Here is a 19,737-nt window from a genome sequence, read left to right on the forward strand (position 1 = left end):
AACAAATTATGAATGAGAGAAACAAAAAATATAAAAATTGAAAAACGGATGGGTATTCTAGAGCAAATCAGTTATAAACTTTCAACGAAAAATTAGAGGTTGGCGGGCCCATAACTATGAGCGAGATTGAGGGGAAATATGAAAAATCCTTTGCCTTCTGCTTGCTAGGAGTCGGGAGTTCCGCTGGAGTCTAATAGCATGGTCGGTAAGCGAGTATAACTCATGCATTCCACCGACGCAGACAAAAAATTCTTCACGATTTCTCGTTTAGGTGTCATTCGTTTCTATTAGTCATTATTTTTCCGAAAATAGCCAATGGCTGAGTCTTGTTACAGAGGTATTAAATTGACATATATATTTTAAAAGCACATTTTTCACCCATATCATCTAAACTAAATAAGCCAATTTACTATAAGGCTAATGTCATCCAGTAATCTAATCTTTTTACAGTTTTCCTTTAGTTTAAATTTTACAACAAAAAGATTCACATATCCTTATCTTTATTACCATTTTGAAATTAAGTATAAGTAAGTATATTCTCAAGTAACACAGCATTTGCTCGAAATCGGGTTTACCTTTCCTATTTGCTTCATTCCATGCATCGCCATACAACCTCACGTTCGCTCGGTAGTTATTGTTCCTGACTTTCTGAGAACGACACTGCTTGCATTGTTCGTTAAACTTTTTATGTACTTACTTAACAACTAAACGTGCATGCGCGTGGTAATTTGACTTAGAACGCATTTGGTAATTTAATAAATTTATTGTTTCGTTTTACAATAAAGTACACTGCTTTTGACATTTGTAAGTAGAATTTTAACTAAGCTGTCAGTTGAATCTAACTAAATTAGTACAATAATAGTAATAGTAGTAGTTGTAGTAGTAGTAATAGTAATAGTGAAATGTTGAATGAGCGATTTTCATCTGGTATAGCGTTATCACTTGCGGTTTTGTTTGGTTTTGTTTCCATTTTCGATATAAGATTAAAAGTACGTGAATAATACTGATGAGATAGTGTGTGTGTGTTTGTTTGTTTGTTTGACTACTCAATGATGCGACTTATTGAAACAGATAATTTAACTAAGAACAACAACTAACCTAGTATAACTAAAATCACAAATGAGTGGATATCCTCATGAATAGAATGTTTTGTTATTAGTCTTGGTTTTAGTGCTTTGCTTGTCTTATTCCCATTCGGTAGGGAGATTCACTGTTCTTCATTTTCTTTCTTGCTTTGTTAAAGTTTGTCAATATCTTTAACGACGAGATTTTTTTTGTTACTGTATGTCTGTTTTTCATTTTTTTTTCAATCTTTTGCCATTGTAAAGTTGGACTAGATCATCTTGCATGGTACTGGTACGGTTAGTTCAACAAACTATAGGCTTCTGTAAAGATAATTGAAGTTCATCTTTTTATCAGAGAAAAGCTAATTCCTTTGTAGCTTTCCCACCTTCGCGTATATTTACGTTTCTTCACGAAACAATTCTAGATATTTTTTCTGCGTTTTTTTTAGAATGAATTTGTTCTGCAACTGTCTAATTTATTGTTAGAGACCTTATCGTGACAAGTTTGGTTCGGCCCTTCCCCAACATCTTCGAGACAAGTCCGGTACGGCGTCTGACTAAATAATGATTCCATCACTCTTCGCTAATGGCATCCTTCCTGGCCCGAAAGTTTCGCCAGGACCCATTAGTACAGACACCCGGTCCGCGCCACCAATCGTTGATATCTTCGTATCCCTTGGGCTTTTGGAAGGACGCTTCGTCGTGCAGCATGGCACATATCCGGCACCAGAAGTACGTGTTGATGAATTCACCCGTGCCTTTCCACTTAAAGTATGAATTGTACAACTCATCGTTCCTATCCAGGATGTTCAGATATTCGGCCAGTTCTCTCGGCGAGGCAAATTCATCCACGTGAATGTAAGATTTCTGCGGCGAACTAGCTTCGTAATCTTCCGGTCGGGCACCCATCACGATCGGCAGGATGTTGCGGTTCAGTGCATTCACGAAAAACTTCTCCGTGATGTAGTCCTTGCAGTTTGAGTTCTCGAACGCCAGGTAGAACTTGTAGTCCCGATCCAATATTTCGAAGCACTTTTCTGCCGTCGAGCGGGAACATTTGTACGTACCGCAGGCACCGTAAATATCCACCTGAAAAAGGATTTTTTAAATTATTTAAATTTAAATTCGATTAGAAGATTTTCACGCTCACCTGAATGTGCTTCTGCAACTCGTGGGCATACTGGAGACGACCATTTCGGGCCCCGCAGTTGGACACGAACCAAGCCACTTTGCGCGTTTTGTTCAGCGCGTAGTTGTGATCCTGCTCGACCTGTCGGATTCGAGGATCAAAGTATTCCCACTTTTCGTAGGGTGCCACCACGTCACTGTCGGTTCTGTAAGTTGAGAATGATTACTAATTTGCTTTCATTTAAAAAAAATAATAATAAAAGCTCGTCTTCTATCTATATATGAAAGGATCCCTAAGCTCACATGTAGATTCGGTTCTGATAGAACCGTAGCGCAATTCATTCTTCACAAAAAAAAACCCACAAAACGTGTTACAATTGAATCAAAACATGTAATCCATGTGAGTCTTATCGCTGAACCGTGTAATAATTAGTACCGGCTGAAACATTCAATGTCACCGGAGCGTGACAATGTCAACATCGCACGGCAGCTTACCTGTAGGTAGCCGTCCAGTTGAACACATCGGGAAATTTAACGTGCTGCGTGTGGTACGGGCACTCGAGGAAGTACATCATGTAGATCTGTCGAGCTGACCGCGGAACAGCCGGTGGAATGTAGTGATCTTTGAACAGGATCAAATCGGCCATGGCAGCTTTTTCCCGGGCAGCTGATATGCTGCACGTCGACACCGGACACTTGGAGTTGAGGAACACATCGCGGCCGGCCTTGACGTTCCACGGTCCCAGTCCGTTGTAGAGCAGGATGGTTTTTAATTTACCCTTCCGCTTGATGGCATCGTAATTCGGAGGAACGAACATCAGCTGGTTGGTGATTCGATCGCCACGTTGTGTCTCCGACGGCAGTAAGCGAGCATTTCGTTTGTTGGTTTTTCGATTCCGCCGGACCGGTTTTGGGTAGCGAACTCCGTTCGAGAAGTACCATGGTCGCTCACCGAACGTTAGCTCATTCAAACTGTGTGGCGGGAACTCGTCCAGCTGGTATCGAGCATCCAGCACGGTGTCGTCCTTTTTCGACCGATCCGATCCCGTGCCGTCTGTTGTGAAAGGTGACTGAAAAATATAGAAATGCTTAGTTTAGCTTCAGAACTACATTTATGCTTAAAAACTACGATTGTCAGTTCCAAAAATAATGTTGCTATCGTATAGTAATTTGTTTCATGGCCCAACATAGCCAACTATTATCGTTTTTTCGTCAAAAATGGTTTTGTTTTGGAATTCTGATTGATGCAAACGGAAGATAACTCTTTCTCAACTACATAATTATAAGGTCATGATCCGAGGTAATTGTGGTTGAAAGCTGTCCATCTGTAGAGTTGGCTTCTAGAAAGGTATCTCCGTCAGAATTACTCACTACAATTGCAGACGAGACGGAAAATGTCACCCACGAAAACACTGCTTAAGGTCAATGCATTTGGGGTACGGTTCAGATGTGCTGCGGGCGTAGGGACGTCACGATCGCGTGGCAATGTTCACGCTTGAGATCGCGTTGCTCAGATTATGTATAGCTATACCGTTCACTAAACATTCGAGTCGTTTTTGTGTTTGGGAAAACTTGGGCGCAGATGTGTGTAGATGATAACGATTGCATGGTCGTCTTTGTGTATTATTGCGAAGGGCTCCAGTGATTGTATGTTAACATGTTCGATCGCGTGTGTGTGGCTGAATGGTTCATGGTATCAGGAGCTAAATGGATCACTGAGACAAACGCTAAATAGCTCACGAAAACGGTAGCTTAACGGCTCACAGAAATGCCTTGCGGTAACTTGCTGCTGGGTAATATCCAAGTGGAGGTCAGTGATAAATGACTCAAGTACGCAGACGATCTATAAAGGGTAATAGATGGAGAGAAAGACGGAAAATAAGAGGAATATCGGGAAATGAGTGAATAGATCAAGCGAGGCTCCGAGTCAATTTCAGAAAACTCGTAAGCAAAAGGCTTTGTGATGACCAAAATCAATGGCGTCTTCATGTGCAGCTGTTATGCACCTACAAGGCAATTGGCAATTTTATTAACTGTACTCTTAAACGATGTAAATTGATAGTACAAATTGCACAGATCCCTTCTATGTGTACAAAAGTGGAGGCCATATACGTGCAAATCGGTATAGTAGAACTATGAGATTTACGACGAATTTTGATCTCATGAGAAGCTATATACTATTATCTAGGTTTTCATTTCGAGTTTGTATATGATCAACTTTACAATCCCACATGAAGGTTCATACAACTGAATGTTCTTAATGAGTTATAAAGCTTATGAGTTGCATTCAGATAGTATGTGATAGCAAGAGTATTTTTAAAATAAATATTATTAAAATAAAAAAATCAGGGTAAAATTTCCTATAATACTATTTTAACTGATGTTTCTCATAGTTAAAATTACTGTTTTATGAACATCGATTTGTACATTTACCTGCTACCAGTTACTACTTCCAGTTTCAATCCTGCGATCTTCGTATTCCCAGCTTGGTCGCTATGTACTCATCTATCTATACACTGTCGAGCCACGACTATTTTTGATAATTTTTATCTCTTTGTGATTACGATTTAGAAATACCATAATCCAATCTAAATATGGTACTCCAATTATACCTTCTATACTTGTCAAATCACAACCGACGTTTTTTACACAAGCCATTTTTCTTAATAGGTAAAATGCGTACATTTTTATTGTTTAAATATTGAAAGAGTTTAGAAGAGAATTTGTGAAATGTTATAAAGAGGTGATTATTTTTACGAACGATTTTGCAGTTTAATTCAATTGCAAATTGATTCATATACAATGTTTCAAAATTGTCATAAATATTCTAGATTTACAATTTTGTTTTAAGTTGACGTGGACTCATAAATAACTTTAACCCTCAAAAAAGCAACCGGGTCTCAGAGGCCCGGCACGTTACAATTTTTTAGTTACAAAAATGTGTATATAGTGTAAGCTTGGGCATGGAAATTTTGATAAGTAGCTTTGAAATCTATAACAAAAATAAAGAATTGTGAAATTTTCATCTATGGAGTGAAGCGCAGCTATGTTTGAATTTTTTACATGCACAAAACGGCAAGCCGGGCCTGGCAGGCCCGGTGTGCATGCAATATTTACTAGGAATACCACGGGTTTTATACATTAATATTTATCTGAAACAAACATTTTGATGAGTTCATCTTCATATTAGCAGGAATTTTTTTCATGTTTTGATTGATTTTATCTTTTCTAAAAATCTTGAACGTTTGAGCGAATTCTATACATTTCTTTTATAAGAAATGTAAAAATAGCATACGAGAGGTGTGCACCGATGCATTTTTAATCGGCGGCGGCGTAAGCGACATTTTTGGTCGGCGGCGGCATCACGCAGTTGGACCCTATCGGCGGCGGCGCGCAGGCGTGTGTCGGCGTGACGAATATTGACGCCTATGTAACTAAAAAAAAAATCTTGACAGTACAATTCCTTTCCCAAATTTTCGGTTTCTATTGTAACAGACTTCACAGCACATACAAACAAACGTTACAGCTTAAAGAAAATCTAAAAAAATCATCGCCCACGATGTACTAGCGACATCTGTTGAATACATTGCACAAAATGTAATTCTCGCAACCATATCCATTTTTTTTCAACTGAAGCTCCAATAATGCCCACCCTGCTTGCCAAATGCGAGATAATAAATGAAAGGTGGAACTATTTTTACAGTTGTAAAATTTGAAGAACGAAATAGAAAAATTGTCGATGTCGTATACTACGACTTCGCATGAAATAATGATTGCAATGGACAAATTTGAAGAATGCAGAGTAACGACTGTATTTCAATGACCCAAAATAATTATTTATTGTTCTATATTTGGGAAATTAAACAACGGTAAAACAGTTTTTGTTTTGTTTGAGGAAATTAATTGTTATTGTCGTTTCATTGTTTTTTGTTTCTATTTAGTTCATTGGCCAAAATGTTTTTCATTACATCTCTCGAGATAAAAAGCACCTATGATTTAACGATTTCAAACTTCACACAACAAGAAAACCAAAACATGTTTAGGAAGGAAGAGAGCCAGTTGTTAAAAACAACGACTTCCAGCTAAATATATAAAAAGATTTATGTAACTTTGCTGACGGTTTTCAGTTAGGGATAAATTTATTCTCTAATAATAGTTTTCTTTATTCACATTTTGGAATAAGCTTTTTCTAAATGTTGTTCTAGCCGCATTGACGGCGTTCATAACACACGTAACGAAACATGCTTTTCTCTTGAAACTTTTTCGTTTCGTTGTTCGTGGTACTCATACAGAGAAGGCATACTAGCGCCACCATCAAATCGGTGGTGCATATATGAAACAAGCACTATCTGTCAAGTTGTCCCTGGGTTGTTTACCGTCGCTCTTTTAGAATCCCGCAGATATCAGGTACCCTAACACGAGGCGTTATTATTGGCATTACTGCGCTATTGAAATGTCACTTTTAATGATTGTGTAAGGACACCTTTCAAGGTAGACATTACTTCATTTTCCAGGCTGGTGTTTACTTTTATTTCTTGTAAGTACGAAATCGCCACGATGATAAGGAATACGATTCCCTGGCACTACATTTTCTTACAACGTACGATCTGCTTCTATCTTGAGTGCAAAGCATGCTCGATGTGGAATCATACAGATCTACACCTGACGAAACCTAAATATACAGTTACTATCAATCATAATCATTCCACGACTTGGCGTGTTAGCTCCTGTTAGGTTGAAACTGATCACTAAACAAGTCTGATTAAAAATGGTCTGAGCTTATCTCTAGTTTTCGTAGCACCTGCACTCCGCCAATTTCTCCAGCAGTTCCGGGGACCAACAAATTCTAATCCATTGCATACATTCGATACACCGAATCAGGCAAATTACTAACATCCTGTTATGTGCTTACTTACCGATCGGCATCGTGTTGTAACTTAAGAAATGGTTGTGAACAACTCCCACCTTGGGCACTTCGACAAGAATGAATTTCACATTTCCGGCCCATCTTGTTTCTTTTGGCACCGATTTGTAATTGAAATCGACCGTTTTTTTCTACGAGTGATGAAAATTCATCTCGTGTTACGTCTTATTTGTCTGTGATACCGGGCTGGTGCAACTGACACTGAAAATCTTTCTTGAGTGGAGCTAGATCACACGATGAATAATTTATGAGACTAGAAATCTTACCCTCTGCATCGCCACATCTGTGCACCAGCGTCGCGAAAAGTCAAGATCACTTTGCTCAACTATTCTTCGAGAAATTTTTTTTTTAAAATAGGTCACGATTCAATCAACTATAAATAAACCTCGTATTGAAAATAATTTTTGTGTTTTCACAAAACTAGTTCACGCAAAAAAGATGACATTATATGTTTAGTAGGTGGTTGTGTCTGAATATGTTTAATATTTTTATGATTCTAATTCATAACTCGATGAAACATTGATTTGTATTAACTTTATTTATTTATCACGCACATCAACAGGCCGTACTCGGCCCCAATGATGGAAACTTAAACTAATTACATCTAAAAAACTGCAGGAATCGATTTCTCAATGATATTCGAGACAAATGAAAGTCGAACAAGTGCGACACACGATTGAAGAGGCGTTGTAGTCCCGTGATAGCGGCATTAGCTGTTTGAATAGTTCGTCGAAACGGCACTCTCAGAAGAACGTTTCCGCGTAACGTTCTGGACCTTGCTTGGATGTTAACTCGCTCTAGTAAATCTGGAGAATCGATGCGTCCTGACAGAAGATCAGAGATGAATAAGGCTCTTGCAGTTTCTCTACGACGCTGGAGAGTATCGAGCTGGATGAGTTGACACCGACTCTCGTAGCTTGGTAGACGAACAGGATCGCGCCAAGGCAGGCGTCGAAGAGCATACCGTATAAATTTTCGTTGAACGCCTTCAATTCCATCGCTGCTGTTCATGTAATTCGGGTTCCAGACCGCCGAACAATACTCCAGCGTAGAGCGCACTAAAGAGCAGTATAGGCTTTTGAGACAGTAAATGTCTGTAAAGGATTTAGCCGTACGGAAAATGAAGCCCAGGCTTCGCGATGCTTTACCAACAACATACGAAATGTGATTCTTAAATGTAAGTTTCGAATCTAACAGCACTCCAAGATCCTTAACGCAGCTCACCCGGGAAACAAGAGCTCCAGACAAGTTATATTCAAACTCAATGGGATCTTTTTTTCTGGCGAAACGATATCACAGAACATTTCGCCGGATTCAGAATCATTCGGTTGTTTTCACACCATCTGCTGAAAGTGTCGAATTGCTGCTGCAAATATTGTGCGTCCGATCGGCTCCTAATTCTGTTGAAAATTTTTAGATCATCTGCATACGACAACCGTGGTCCTTTCAGCTGATAGTTTACATCGTTGAAATAGAGAGTGAATATTAATGGTCCGAGATGACTTCCTTGCGGAATACCAGTCGTTGCGGAGAACAGTTTGGAGTATGCATCACCTATGTTCACACTGAGTTGACGGCCAACGAGATAGGATTGAAACCATCGCAGGAGTGATCCACTGAAGCCAAGTTTTTCCAATTTAGCGACTGCGATATCGTGATTGATTTTGTCGAAAGCTGCAGATAAGTCAGTATATATAACATCAGTTTGTTGATTCGCATCAAACCCTTCGGACACAAAAGAGGTTAGAGATAGTAGATTCGTCGACGTAGATCGATTCGGCATGAATCCGTGTTGGTCTTTAGAAATATATTCCTTACAGTGAAAAAACACTGACTCCACCACGACTAACTCAAAGAGCTTGGAAATGGCACAGAGCGCAGATATTCCTCGATAATTGTCAATGTTTCTCTTATCACCTTTTTTGTGGACAGGAAAGATGAAAGCTGCTTTCCACAATTGAGGAAAAATCGCGGTTGTCAGTGACATTTTGAATAGTTGACAGAGAGGTTCCACCAAACCAGATATACACTTTTTCAAAAACACAGCAGGGACACCATCTGGCCCAGGAGATGACGATGCTTTAAGCTTGGATGCTGCTGATACAATATCCGAGTGCTCCACATGAATCTCACTCACTGACCGTTCGAGTTGGGCCACGCCGCTAGCTGCAACGTCAATCTGCTGCGAGGACAGAGTCTCACTGACGAACACACTCGCAAATTTAGAGGCGAACAATTTGCATATGGCTTGTGAATCATGCCCAACTTCACCATTCAAGAACATTGTAGAAGGTAAGCCGGTTTCTTTCCGCTGCTCATTGACGTATCTCCAAAACGATTTAGGATCCGACTTAAGCTTACGTTGCATTTTTCGTTGGTAGTTTGAAAAACAAAAACTGTTCAGTTTTTTAAAATCGTTATTGAGCCTTACATAATAAGCTCTAAGTGACAAGGTACGGCGTTTGGTAAACTTTCGTAATGCTGCTCTTTTCGCAGTTTTTAGCTGACGTAGCTCGGCTGTCTGCCAGGGGGATTGATCACTTCGTTGATTAAACTTTGGGACATGACGGTCGATAAGGTAGCTCATTATATGGCAGAACGTTTCAGCGGCGGAGTTCACATCATCCTTGCTTAGCACAGAATCCCAGTTAATACTTTGTAAAATATTCAAAATGCTGCTATAGTCGGCCCGCTTATAATTGTAACACACGGTGGGCGCGTGGCTCGAAAACTTCATAGGCGGTACGTCCTGGAGTGTAAGATGTAGAGGCGGATGGTGGCGAACATACTTTACTAGCGGGGTGAGGGTGGTGGAAATATATGGCGATTGATCTCTGGCATTGACGAAGCATAGATCTAAAATCCGGTCGTTCTCGTTCGTGGTGCTGTTGATCTGCTGAAGTGTAGCCGTGCTATAGCCATCCAGAAGAGTGATGCTGCCAGGATGAAAAACAGATTCGTCTGGGTCGGGTTGTAGAAATCCTTTATGAACGGAACGCCACTTTATTGTAGAAAGGTTGAAATCGCCGATAATCATGATTTCGTCAGTGAGTTGCGCCATCGCGGAAACAGAAGTCAATGATTCAGAATGAGAATCAACTAGTGCAGAGTCGCGAATTTTATCGGGAGGGAAATAAACCACACATATATATAATGTTCGATTTCCCAATTTTATCGCTGCCCATACTTGTTCGATGCTGCTCCAAGCGTCATTTGTTATATGTTGAACTTTTAATCCACGACGCACAGCGAGCAAAACACCGCCACCGGAGGATTTGTTGCTGTTGAGAGGGCTACGATCACATCTGAGAACCTCGTAGTCAGAGCAAATCACCTGGCTGGATAGAGTCTGCTCATTTAGCCATGTTTCTGTCAATGCGATGATGTCGTAACAGCAGTCCGAGGTAGCTAGACGATAGGTATTTGCACAGGAATTCATGCCTCCCACATTTTGATAGTATAAGTGGATGGGCGACGATTTTAGGCACGGAAGGCTGACCGGCACTCCTCGATTCATTCGTCTGGAATGTACACCGGGGCGATTGGAATGACTGCTAACAGCGGACTAAAACTATTGACTAAAACAGTCAAGAACTGAACGACGTGCAACGATTTTCGTAAATTCTCGTCATGTTATCGTGATATTTTTGTCTTGAGCTTACCGTTGGATTTTGGATGAATTGTGGCTAGGTAATGTATTTTGCTCAGCGCGGTTTCATTTAATTCCGAACATTTCTCTGAATTTTAACAAAGGCATAACAGGGATACAGCTCCTAGTAATGTCTTTGTATCTAATGCTCGTGCCTATGAGACTGGTTGCTAGCAGTTGTACACAATAGCTCACATAGAAATTTCAAAACCAAAAAGCAGAGCGAATAATCCATGAATAATAGTCTGAGTTCTTTGTAATTGTTTACGTAAGTATAATGAGATGATGTGGAAAATTAACTACTTCATGAATTACATCATGAACAGTTTCACGATCTCGACTGGTGAATCGTGTGTAGTATATTAGGAATTAAGAAACGGTTAAAAAATCAATGAATAATACACTGAGTTCCAGTGAAATTGATTACGTGCAAAAATTAGCATCAGGCACATAATCGTAAATTTCAGGCACATAGGGTGATGAGCCTATTTTGGCACCATTATGGAGAGGGTCGCACTATTTTTTGAACAACTTAAAAAGAAGCCATATTACCTATAACCTTTTTCAGAATAAAGTATCAGTGTACTGTTTCTTAAACATCTGTATAATGCTTATTTGGCAGAATTGTCTCAATTTTCAGCACAAATGAAAATAAATGTTCTATTCTGTGCATCTATTCCCACTTGAACGTTCCAATTATCGCCTCATGGGTGTGCCGATTTCCACCTCATCGAAAAACAATCTAGTTGAAACGCAATGCCTCATATTTCATTTGCGTCAATTCTAACTAGGTATCCAGATCATGGACGCCAACGCGTGATTTGTAAAACGAATCATTCTGCTTTTTTCAGCCGATCAAAACAAACGTAAACATCACGCACACGAAAGAAACTCATCAGCTGTTAGTAGAAGAGCGCCCAGAACTGCGCATGCAGGAAATAACCATGCGAATGTTAACAACTGGAATATAAAGTTTCACATCACACATTACTTCCTCCCTATCCAAATTGTATGTGCAGATGAAAATAAAATATCTGCAATCAACAATTAGTTGAATAGCTTGAAATAATTGATTACTTATACATGAAATTGCATTACAATATATTTTCAAGTTCATGTTTTGGGTTGGCCGCACTGGTGATTCTTTTCTGTACGATGGATGCAAAAAAGTTTGTTTTGATTGTGGTAGTGTATCGGCAAAACATGGCAAAATTATGAACGCCAGTATTTAATATGTTCCTATTATAGCACTAGGCATGTCCTAGAGTTTGACGAGTGTTTTTAAAGTGAAATAATCGTAAAAAGGTTCCCCAGCTAAAATAAAGGTATGTATCAGTGCAATATTTAATATATTTGTGCCGGAATAACGAGATATGAGGCGGTAAATGCTGGCTCGAAAGTGTTTATTTTGCTAAGCGCCGTTGCGTCCTGTTTCGGTTCACTACGCGAGTGAGGCGGATCAGCAGATATTTCAATAAGGTGATTTTGTTTTAATTAAAAGTTGGATTTAGTGGATAGTTCTGAATACGTATGTGCACAACAAATAAAGAATATAACTTGAGCTTATTTTTGCACACCTGTTTTAGCCAAATCGATATTGTCATTATCTCATATGCTTGGTTCGAAACCAAGGGGTACGAAATAGGGTCACAATAGGCTCTACTGCCATAATAGGCACATCACCCTATATCTTGAAAGTGGATTTTTTTTAATTTGTGGAGCATTTCACGCACACGAATTGTGAATTGAAACTTATATGCTCACAATCATAACCAGTTGACGAAGCAAGAATGGATCTTTGAATTATATAACGAGTGTCGTGTAATAGTTTTCGAGAAAATATCAAGATTATTTTAATTTTGTAATCCAATTAACGACCACTAATACCAAATAATGATCAAGATGTGATAAATCATGAATCAGTTAACGTCGTATATTCGGTCCATAGACAATGTTCCTAGATTTGTGGATAAAATTATAAGTCAACAATTTTAGAGTTCGCGAAATGTCGGCGTGGGAAAAATGCATCGGCGGCGCGCCGCCGCACAGTGGTCCAAAACGCGAAAAACGTGATCGTTTTGAATAACTTCGAAATGGTTAGTTATAGCGATATACTATCTTCGGAAGAATTTATGACAATGAGACCCTCCATCTTCATAATTCAAAAGTTTGATGATTAATCCTCCTATACGTGAGATACAAAATTTATTTCTCATATAATTAGAGATAGCAAATTGGTGTATTCTGCAAAGTTGTAGTAAATTCTTCTACAAGAAACTTTACTGAAGGTGGTGATAGTCTATCTTTAATAGTCTTTGAGATATAGAGCATTATTAGAGGACATACCGAAAAAATCATTTTTTCCATTATAACTTCTTTCCAAGATTTTTTGGAAGTTCAAAATGTTCTACAAAACTATCACAATTGATGAAATACAAAATTTCGGTAAAAGAAAGCAACTTAATATGTTGAGCAGATTCTGAGATATTCACGATTTTTATTCGAAAAATAGCCTACTTTGCACTCAAATAATTCATGAACGGGCAAAAACGGGCAGACCACTCTATATGTATTTGAAAGTACAAAAAAGATGCTGCAAAATTCTGTATGAATCACTTGTATCCGGTTGTACCCATGGCTCTAATAGCTGGATTTAAAGAATATCATTAATTAGTCTAAAATATTGATACGAAACATATTTGGCAAAACTGTTGAGATAAAGTGGTGGTACCTTCGGCAAAGTGTCGGGGAATATTCTTCTTAGAAACATTGCCGAAGACACCAGTTTGCCATCTTTACTAGTTTCTTAGATACGATGCAATATTTATGGAAAGCCTACTAAAAGCGATTCATTCGGTAATCGCGCATGCTTTGATTACAGTGCAAAGTAGGCCATTTTTCGAATAAAAATCGTGAATATCTCAGAATCTGCTCAACATATTAAGTTGCTTCCTTCACCGAAATTTTGTATTTCATCAATTGTGATAGTTTTGTAGAACATTTTGAACTGCCAAAAAATCTTGGAAAGAAGTTATAATGAAAAAATTGATTTTTTCGGTATTTCTTCTAATAATGCTCTATATCTCAAAGACTATTAAAGCTGGACTATCACCACCTTCAGTAAAGTTTCTTGTAGAAGAATTTACTACAACTTTGCAGAATACACCAATTTGCTATCTCTAATTATATGAGAAATAAATTTTGAATCTCTCTTATAGGAGGATTAATCATCAAACTTTTGACTTATAAAGATGGGGCGTCTCATTGTCATAAATTCTTCCGAAGATAGTATATCGCTATAACTAACCATTTCGAAGTTATTCAAAACGATCACGTTTTTCGCGTTTTAAACCACTGTGCGCCGGTCTACCGTTCGGCGTCGGCGTACGTTAAAAATTATCGGCGGCGGCGTGGCGCGGCGGCGCAGAGGTCTAACGATAATGACCTGTGTCATATTTTTTTTGGGTAAACCTAACTCTATCGTTATTGTCTATTCTTTGTGTTATAGTTGTCGTAATTATTCAAATTGTAGGATCTAAAATCAACAAAAAATTGAAATGGTTATAAGACGATATGTCGATGTTTTCAATCGTCCCAAAGAATCTGAAATAATGGAAGAAATTCGAGCAAATTCAACAGCAGACGATTCCGAAACTGATTTGCAAAGCGAGGAAGAAGATGTGAATGATATTGCTTCCGACGATGAATCTGATGCAGAAAAATATGAATAAGTACTCCGGTTATGCATCAGAAGAAATTAATAGCAACCCAGAAACATTTATTGGTCGTGTGCAAACGAAATGAAGCTCAGAACCAATCGACAGTCGACGTGATCTTCCGAGTACTCACATTTTGGAAAAAATTTTGACCTTTTTACATTCATCGCCTTATACGCTGAAATCGGGATTTGCTGCGTGTTCGTTCTCATCATCCTGTAATTCCGGAACCGGATCAATTAGAAATTCAACAGCAGCCAATGGGAGTGCTGTACCTTTCATTTGAAGATAAGTTTGTAAAAATCGGTAAAGAATTCGCTGAGAAATAGGTATGACATTATCTTAAGTTCCCCCGGTGCATCAAGAACCGCCACAGCTGGCCAATGTGGTCGAAGTGCCTTCGGTGGGTCATTAATGATCTAGACATGCAAAGCCAAGTAATGTTGCACATATTTTTATATATATATTGCACCATTTGGACATCATGGTGGTATCAGTTTCTATGAAAATTTGCTGTGTGATTGTACTCTTCAACACGTAACTCCAGAACCGAAAGTCGGATCAATAAAAAAAATCAATAGCGACCGATGGGAAGGCTGCACCTTTCATTTGAGACTAAATTTGTACAAATCGGTCCAGCCACCTCAGAGAAAAATCGGTGAGATTGTTTGCCACATACATACATCCGTATATACACATACAGACATTTTACGATGTCGACGAACTGAGTCGAATGGTATAAGAGATGTGGCCCTGCGGGCCTCGGTTAAAAATCGAAATTTCGACCGATTGCATAACCTTTCTATATGAAAACGGCAAAAAGGAGCTTGAATTTAGACGGGCCTGAGAGGCCCGGCTTGCCCTTTAATGTTAGGATTTTAGCTTGCCTTCACAAGGGTTAAGTAAATGTTGTATTTCGATCATAGATTTGCATTTAATTTGAACTTTGTACAACAGAACAAAATTTTCGCTTGCGCTATTTATAATTTTGATCTAGTATGTCATTATTTGTAATTTATTCTAATTTTTCTTATACGATTGCTGGTGCAGTTCAGCCTAATTGGGTCATTAAGCTATATATAGTTTTCCGTTCCATTCGATAAATTTTAGGTCCAATATACATAATATAACATTATTTCAAAAAAAAATTCGTTGTAATACGTAAAAACGATTTTTTTGTTTTTTAAAATAAATCTTATGTAAACTTGGCAACCATACATAGGAAAACTGCGGTTGTTTACATCTCCTATCAGGACAACACCCAAAATGAAAGAAAAACTATATGCAATGGATGGTGTTTATCAAAGAGAATAGTGAAAGAGACGAAGAGTGAAAATCAGTCAAAACGGCAACACTCCCTTTATGATGATTTCAACACTAGAATTTTGGCAACCGCTTCTACAGGCAGCACTTTAAATGACTCCTATTATATTTTGAAAACAAACCGTATGTCGATCGATGGATTTGTTTATCAAACGATGTGCATTTCGAAACAAAGAGATGAAATAATTCTAAAGCATATTTTTACTCATACATATACTCTAGAATGCACCTTACAATCACGATTGAACTAAATTCTGACGAAAATTCAAATTTCTTTTTTGATAGAAGTACAATACTTATCTCCTCCAACTCAGGCATGAGTAATGTTTATTTACATTGCACGATTGGTCTGCTCAATAAGGTATTTTTGGCTTCACACTATTCGTCTCTTTCCCTATTCTCTTTGGTGTTTATGTCAAATAACAATAACCCTCTGGGAAAACCGAGAAAACATGCCCTAATTTTTTCTGACAGGGCATCATTTGTCGTGAAATTCGATATGTCAAATCCTTCCTATAGTGTCAAATCCAGACTGTCAACATATTTCTTTATTTTAAATTTTAATATTATTTTCACGTTTCCTGAGTTGGAAAAAAACATTGTTGCAATCACGAAAATCAGCTTTATCGAGGTAAGTAATAAAAAACGACTTTTTTTTCTCATTTAATGACCCAATTGTGGAAAAGTAAACCGAGCAGTTGAATAGTCGAAAGCCGGTGGTCATTGGTGGTGACTTCAACGCCTGGGCTGTGAAGTGGACAGTAGAGTAACCAACACAAGAGGATGTATCCTGCAGGAAACTCTAGTAAAGTTCCGATGGCACATTTCGAAGAGACGGGATGGAGTCTATCGTTGACGTCATATTCTGTAGTCCTTCATTTATGGCGAACATGGACTGGAGAGTGTAAGAGAAGCATTCCCATAGCAATCACCAGACGATTCGCTACCACATCGGCTAAGGAACCCTTCTGTAGCACGGAGAAGGACGTTGAAGCATTTTAGCCGGACAGCGAGACCGAAAACGTTGATGCGGCTGATCTATCAAGAAGTATTGTGACGGCTTGTGACGCCACAATGCCGAAAACTGGAACCACACAGAAGACGGCGTCCAACCCCGGGACCGGATGGAATACCAAACGTGGTGCGGAAAGCTGTGATCCTGCCATATTCGGGAATGGTACTGAAGAAATGTTTAGATTAATGCAACTTCTCCGAAATGTGGAAGGAACAGAAGATGGTGAAGCTGCTAAACCCAGTGAAATTTCCGAGTGATACTACCTCCTGTCTACTGGATACAAGCTTGGAAAACTAATCGACGACCGGTTTCAACAACCGCGTCGACTATGCCTACGAAAGGTCAGCGAAGGCAACGAACGGCATAGCGAGGATCATGACAAACGTCAGCGGTCCGAGAAGCAGCACGAGACGTTTGCTAGCTAGTGTTTCGTCATCGATACTGTGATATGTGGTTCCGGCCAGGTGTGCACTAGAGCATTGCAAAAAAAAATAATTCTCGAAGGTCCCCCTCTCTCATATTGTGACAAATGTCAAAGTCAGCTCAGATGCCAAATTTCACATCACCCCCGCCCACTTCGCTTGAAGTTTCTGAAATTGGTACTATGGGAAAATATGGAGGGAAAATATATTAAATGCTATAAGTTTTGAAGTCGCGCTCAGAAAATTACAATTCATACCTCTATTTAAAATGAAATAACCTTAGTGTTTGAATTGAGATATTTATGTTTCTCCCGATAGAAATAAAGCGAAAACCAAAGAAATATCAGTATCGGGAGAACTTCTTCTGCTGGGAAACTCCCCGTCGGCGTAAGCAGGATTCACCGTCGGGGACTAGACTGTGTAGATCGCGACGAGCCACCACCAGGAATCACCGGACTGACCTCGCAACCTGGGGCTGGTTGGCTCGGTTTCGGGAGAACTTCTCCCGCCAAGGAAGTCTTCATCGGAGTAAGCTAGGTCCATCGTCGGGGACTAGACCGAGTAGTTCGCGAACAAGTCGAGAGCTCAACAAGGAAGTGGTGTAAAATGGCACAAGAAGAAAGCCAAAGGGTTCAAGAACTTGCAATGCTGAATGGTTCAAGGGAACCGATTCGCAGTGCTGAATGGCACAAATGAACGGAAGGACTCAGCAAATTAGACAATCTGGGGTTACCCCCCCCAGATTGTCCTCGTAGGGGAAGATCACTAATTCTTTACCCAAAGCTAGCTTTTCTATTGTCATACAGAAAATGCCACGTTGTTCCCTGCTAAAGAACCAAACTAATAAGTAGTCGGATTAGAGTGTATGCTATGCAAATAGAAAAAAAACCCTCCCCGAAATAATACCGTAAGGTAGTGCCGGGGAGGAATCAGGTTGCATGCTGAAGTAGTTGTTTTAGTGGGTCGGGATGCTGCTTCAACCCTGTTCTGAGTTGTTAGTGTTTGTTCATTTTGTTCCTGCTCAGGGCGTTTTTGAACATTTCTTCTGCTCTCAAAAAACATACATACATTCCGGAAGGTTACCAAGCTGTTGATACCAATTTGTAGGGAGAGAGGGTAACAATGAAACACATTTTTTCTACAATTTAATTTCGATGATAATAATTGTTATTTGTGTAACCAAAAGTGATACATAGTGCCACTCTGTTGTTAACTAATAGATATATTTTTTCAGCTGGTGAAATACACGGGAAATAACATTTTTTGGATAATACAGTCGGTGGTAAAATGTATCAGTGTGCCCCATGGGTAGGGACTATGAAACACGATGTCGTCTATAGTGAAATATTCTACTTATAATTTTTTTTCTTTTATTTTGACGAAGAATGATCCTAACGCTTTAAATTAAAGTTATATTGAGGCGAAAATCGTTTGTTTGCGAAAGAATCCACTATATCATCGCGTAACATCGAACCAAAATATATGCATATTAGCTGCAATCCTGAAATAAGAGACAATTTCTACAAAACTTGCCTAAATTTACTAATTTTGCACTATATGAGTAGTATTTACTGTGGAAAATCAGAACCCATTCACATTTTGAGACAGACCGCAAAAACAAAAAAAATCGCTGTTCCCCATACGCCATCGTTCCACAGTTATCCAATGGGTCTATTCATGAAAAGTGTGTAATTACACAGAACCATGAGAATAGGGTTGCCACCTCCGGCAAGGCTTCCAGGATTTTTACAGACCTGGGATAGGCTTGTATAGAAGCACTAGTGTTCGTTGAAACCAGGCCTACCTGCTGAATTTAAGTGAGACAAGTATAAACTCTTGCAGTCTTTTTGTAACTCGTCAAGGTATCAATTACCAAAATTGACTCACATTCACCGTTTAGTGATTTGATTTGGCATAGCATAATGTACACCACTGTTCTGAGCTTTTCTTATTAAAATATCAATTTTTTGCATTTGTAAACCATTTCGACGCTTTATATATGTGTGCAATTTCAACTCCCCGACTTACACAAAAAAATCCAAATGCCCCGACCACTCTCGCTGTGGACGATAAGCCGAACAAAGATTGCCCTCTACCACAGCTAACAGGAGAAGTAGAGTGAAGCAGGCAGTAGAGGGGACACGGAATTGTTGCTGGGCGCAAATTCGGTTATTCATTATCAGAATCGCTAGGGAGGTTCCAACAAAGGTTTTCTCTCAGAAATTCATACAAAAATCGGAGATCGGCTCCAAAAACCGGAGTCTCCGGGTCAAACCGGGCGGGGTGGCAACCCTACATGAGAAGTTACCAAAAAACTTTGTTCGCGGCAAATGTTGAGCATAAAATATGCTATAAATAGCAATAGACTAAACATTTATTCAATGAATGGTAACTCATAAAGATGGAATAAAGTTTTTCATTGCAAATTTACTCTGGCTATCACAAAACAAACAAATATCCATTAAAAGAGATACAGTTATCAGATCTCTTCCAAAA

At 39.1% G+C, this 19,737-nt stretch overlaps 1 protein-coding gene across 1 annotated transcript in view; it reads right to left on the reverse strand.

The window, feature by feature from the left end:
* Positions 1–483: 483 nt before the first annotated feature.
* Positions 484–19,737, reverse strand: part of LOC131686028 (glycoprotein 3-alpha-L-fucosyltransferase A-like) — a 32,349-nt gene continuing 13,095 nt past the window's right edge. Inside the window, exons 3-5 of the mRNA XM_058970141.1 lie at positions 2,688–3,262; positions 2,215–2,398; positions 484–2,153 (exon numbers count right to left, since the gene is read on the reverse strand). Coding sequence (XP_058826124.1) covers positions 1,638–2,153; positions 2,215–2,398; positions 2,688–3,262 — 1,275 coding nt within the window. The 3' untranslated portion in view covers positions 484–1,637. The remainder of the gene's footprint in view (positions 2,154–2,214; positions 2,399–2,687; positions 3,263–19,737) is intronic.

This window comes from Topomyia yanbarensis, chromosome 2 (genome assembly GCF_030247195.1).
Source record: "Topomyia yanbarensis strain Yona2022 chromosome 2, ASM3024719v1, whole genome shotgun sequence".
NCBI lineage: Eukaryota > Metazoa > Arthropoda > Insecta > Diptera > Culicidae > Topomyia > Topomyia yanbarensis.